At 38.4% G+C, this 4570-nt stretch overlaps 1 protein-coding gene across 1 annotated transcript in view; it reads left to right on the forward strand.

The window, feature by feature from the left end:
• Nucleotides 1-4570, forward strand: part of ADSS2 (adenylosuccinate synthase 2) — a 43920-nt gene that overhangs the window by 31262 nt on the left and 8088 nt on the right. The window contains exons 5-8 of the mRNA XM_019623846.1: nucleotides 1954-2053; nucleotides 2335-2432; nucleotides 2940-3000; nucleotides 3809-4035. Coding sequence (XP_019479391.1) covers nucleotides 1954-2053; nucleotides 2335-2432; nucleotides 2940-3000; nucleotides 3809-4035 — 486 coding nt within the window. The remainder of the gene's footprint in view (nucleotides 1-1953; nucleotides 2054-2334; nucleotides 2433-2939; nucleotides 3001-3808; nucleotides 4036-4570) is intronic.

Raw genomic sequence — 4570 nt, forward strand, 5'->3', positions numbered from 1 at the left:
GACCAAAGTGTCCACTTGTGTACATTCTTTTGTCACCTCTGGTATAAGCTAGTCAGGGAGTGAGGCATAACCAAGTTTTGGCTGTGACTAGTTATGTAAAATTTTTTCTCCTAACATTGCTTTTTCCTTTTTATTTGCACCGAAGGAAATTTGAGAGACAAAAAGTGAAGTGGGTGGGAAGGATCCTCCATCTAAAATCTATTATGTACTTATTCTGATTCTGTTTTGTGGTTCATCTCAAGCATGAATCTTGTTTTCCATCTCACCAGCTGCCCCCTCTAGCTTGATGTCCTATTCAGTAAGCATATTTGCTCACTCCTTTTGGTCAACATTTTTTGAAACATAAACAAGCGAATTTAACAATGACATCTATAAAATACCATAAAGATTTACCCATGAGGTGCAGCTGATTAGAGATGCCCATAGGCTGGTACAGTAGGCAGTTCCTAAGGCTGTGCAAGTTAAAACAGTTTTCTTCCAGGTATTTCTGCTTTTTTGAGATGTAGAAGTGACCATGACACTTCAGTATCCTGTAAGCATCATCCATTTATCAAAGGTGCTTATCTTTTCTAGTTATTAGGAACTTGATCAAAGGTTCTTTAGTTCCCTGCTAGTTTGGACCAGTATTTTTCTAGCTTCATTATTAGGAATTGAGGAATTGTAAATATCAGGCAGTTACAACAGGAAACCATACGGCAAACGACCCTGTGCTGGATCTCTGCACATTCCGAGGGTTTAGAAACTGGCTCAATCTGCGACAGAATAGAACAAAAAGGTAACAAAAGGCACAAAAAGCTAAATGGTGACAATGAAAAAAGTGGGAGGTCCGTTAATCCCAAAGATTGACCCTTATAAAGAATTAATACTCTTCTGACACTTTTTTCCTTCCCTTCCCAGTTAAATGGATTGGTGTAGGTAAATCCAGAGAGTCTATGATTCAGCTCTTCTAAGGATTTCCGGTGACACAAGAAACACTCCTGGAGAAGGGGGGAAAAGGACTTTCTTAAGTATTTCATTTATGATCTACAAATTTCAAGAATAAAGACATTGACATGAATCATAAGCCCACAGTTGTTTCGTCTTTCACGATGGATGGCTAGTATGGAGATAGACTTCGGCTTATTCCAGTGCCGGCTACCTTAGCGGGCACAATCGCCGAAATCATTTGTTGCTCCTGCTGCTCATGGTGCCACATTTTTTTTTTAAATGTTTAGTAATGGTATAGCCCATGTTGTTTGAAATCTAAAATAGAGTTACTTTCAGTGTAGTTCTTCTTCATTATTGTCATTGTGTGTTCATAGGTTTTACCTCTATGAAATGGTAAGAACAATGGTAATGCAGTTTTGCACAAATATTTTTACATTCTGATCATTCAGTTCTGTCATTGTAATCTTTGCTGTTAGAAAAAAATGATGGTAAGAAAGGAGTTCTGTAAACTTTTGTAATGCTATAAATTCTGTTTAAATTGTGAACCGTTTATTTTCTGCTGAGACCATTGCAAATTTGAGCTTTGGTGGGGAGGGTGATATATTCATGGGTCCTTTAATTTGTATAGAACACAAAACTTATTTCTCTCTGTAAATTATNTTTTGTGCTTTTTTTTTTTCATCACCTTAATATCTAGATAATAGCATTACCTATGTCATAGGGTGCTCTGAAAAAATAGGTGAGAAATGTAGGTTTTTGAAAAAATAGGTGAAAATGCTCAGTAAGTTATTAACACATATACATAAATATGTAAATAAATGTATTCATATCTATTACTTAGGCGTAATTCCTTGCAAATAACAGAATAAAGGATAAAAAGTAACTTGTGGATGAGAATCCCAAACTTAGTGTTTTATGTAATTTCCACAGATTTTCCCTTAAAGCTCTGTTTGTCAGTCAGTTTATTGGGATATTTGAGGTTATCATGGCGTTCCTTGATGTGTGTTCCTCACTCTCCTTTGACAGTTTCTGACCAGAAGGATGGAGGTGATTATAAGCAGAGTGCAGACATGAGTGTTGATGGCGTGTGTGTAAATGTGCAATGTCTTGTGGTCCTTGAGGGACAGTGAGCTCTGCGGTTCCACATCACAGCCTGCGACCTTCACTCCAGGCAGCCCCCAAAATAGGTGTTGATCATAAGACAGCTAAGCCAGGGGTGTGGCTCAGTCAGTGAAAATCTATTATAATTATTAGAAAAGTAGCTCACTAGTAGATTAGTTAAGTCATTTTTTTTTTATTATGAGGAAAATGCATCAGTATATTGTCTTGTGTTTTATGTGTGGTGTTTTAAAACATAATCCTTTAAAAGTTTGCTGTTTTTACCTTGTCTTTTCTTCCAAAATTAAGGTTGGCACTTACCAAATTGGATATTTTGGACATGTTTACGGAAATCAAAGTTGGAGTTGCTTACAAGTTAGATGGTGAAATCATACCTCATTTCCCAGGTACTTTTTTTTTTAGGCCATGTATAAAGAATATTATTAGGTGAATGTATTAGAGCAATTTCATAAAGCTCTTCTGACATATAATTTCTGACTATTAGCCACAAGCTTATTATGCCCTTTGTGAATAGTGCAAGTATATTCACTTATTATGGGCATTTGTTTCATAGCTGCTACACATTAGGGTACTGGGTCTCAGAAAGCAAACTCAAAAATAGGAAAGAAACATGGTACCTCTGAGCCCAGCTACGCTGCTCCCGAATGTCATCAGCTTATTGTGAAAGTAACGTCTATGTTACTTTCCCTTGAGAAATGTGGGGTAGGAGAAAAGAGCCCATGCTTGTCAGGGTAATCAAGGCCTTAATACATTGACCCACCCCGTCCTTCAAGCCGCACGAATGATTTTCTCTAATCTCTATTCTGTCTAAGTGGATGGATGTCAGGAGACTTCCTACTTGAGGACATGTGGTTTTTCAGGCACATCTTTAGTTATATGATTTCTTCACTCAGGAAGTTCTGTGAATGTTTCCAGCTTCCAGAAACAGGAACTGTTAATTGGTTTCGCCATCCTGTAAGACTGGGAATATGCCAGATGAAGGAATATTGACTAGCTTAATGAAGCTTGGTAGGCTGATAGGTTTTGTGGCTTGCTAATGATGACTAGCCCTTAGGGACTGAGGATAGCTGCAAGTTCTTAGGAAAACGTGTAGTCGTTATCTGTTAGCCTGACACCCTGGCACCTCCACTTTGGTTTCCCTTGACTATTCTTCCCCTGGATTGTGGATCACTGTTTCTGTGTCTAATGATTTTTGGTTGAGTATTGGACATTGTGGATAATCTGTTGTAGAGACTCAGATTCCNCAGAATATCTAATTATCATACTGAATACTTTAAGTATGAAGAAGATCTTGGCAGGGGGAGTACACCACTCTTAGCTTACTCAAAAGGCAGGAAAATGCTGAAATGCTACAAAATTCTTAGTATACTGTTGTCATTCTTGGTTGCTGCTATGCCTGATTCATAACAGAATTAATTTGTTGAAACTAACAGGAGAGTGTTAAAATACATAGATTATAAATCTACATAGTAGAATAGCACCAGGGTTTTGGTATTAAATTACTTAGCAATTCATTAGGTGAGTACCTGCCATACAGAGCTGAGTAAACTGTGCATGCGCTTAAGGAGCCCCTCCAGTGTAAGCAGTGCAGTTATAGCTCTAACCACCTATGTTTTTATCCCATTACAGACAAAAAGAATCAAGAAAAAAAACACTGAGGCTTTGAGAGGATGGTTATAGTTATATTAAAGTCTGTCAAATACCTAGAATGTACCCAAATGCAGAATTTTCATAGTTCTGTTTTTTAATAATGTATATCTAGGTGTGTATATGAATATTTGTTTCTGTTTTTAGGAACGTATCCTTTTGTAACCTCTTCAAACTGCACAGTGGGAGGTGTCTGCACCGGACTGGGTATGCCCCCGCAGAATGTTGGCGAGGTATATGGAGTTGTGAAAGCTTACACAACTAGAGTTGGGATCGGTGCCTTTCCCACAGAGCAAGACAACGTAAGCCCGTTTCTCAGTAACTCTGATTCCAGCGTTTTAAAATAAATACTCATGGTTTTTTTTCTTAATGAATTCTTGTCTTCTGTGTATGTCACTTAATTTGCTAGATTGATCAGAGTAATGTTAAAAAAAATGTCTGCACACCTTTACTGTGAGTGGCAGCAGATGGGCAACAAAAGAGGAGGGATTAGAGAGTCCTTAAAGGGAATTGTAATTGCAAGGTGGGTGTCGAAGGAATTAAGATAGTGGAAGAGAAAGAAATTAAAAATGACAACTACCTTTCAGCAAGAACTGATTAGGAGCCACGAGTGAGGGAATTGACCTCCAGACACTGTCTAATCACAGCCAAGTCTTACGTGGAGGTGACCTGGGGCCAGGCGCTGCTTAAGTTCTGTGTACTCAGAAGCTCTTTGGACCCTCAAAATAGCTCAGGGAGCTGGTAGTATCACCATCCGCATTCCACCCAGGAGGAACTGAGGCACTGAGACCTGACGTAACCTGCCCAAGGCCACACCAATAGGGCGGGATTCAAACCTGACAGAGCAACATTTTAAAAAATACATAATTGGAATGAT

Source organism: Hipposideros armiger, unplaced genomic scaffold (assembly GCF_001890085.2).
Source record: "Hipposideros armiger isolate ML-2016 unplaced genomic scaffold, ASM189008v1 scaffold_567, whole genome shotgun sequence".
NCBI classification, from domain to species: Eukaryota; Metazoa; Chordata; class Mammalia; order Chiroptera; family Hipposideridae; genus Hipposideros; species Hipposideros armiger.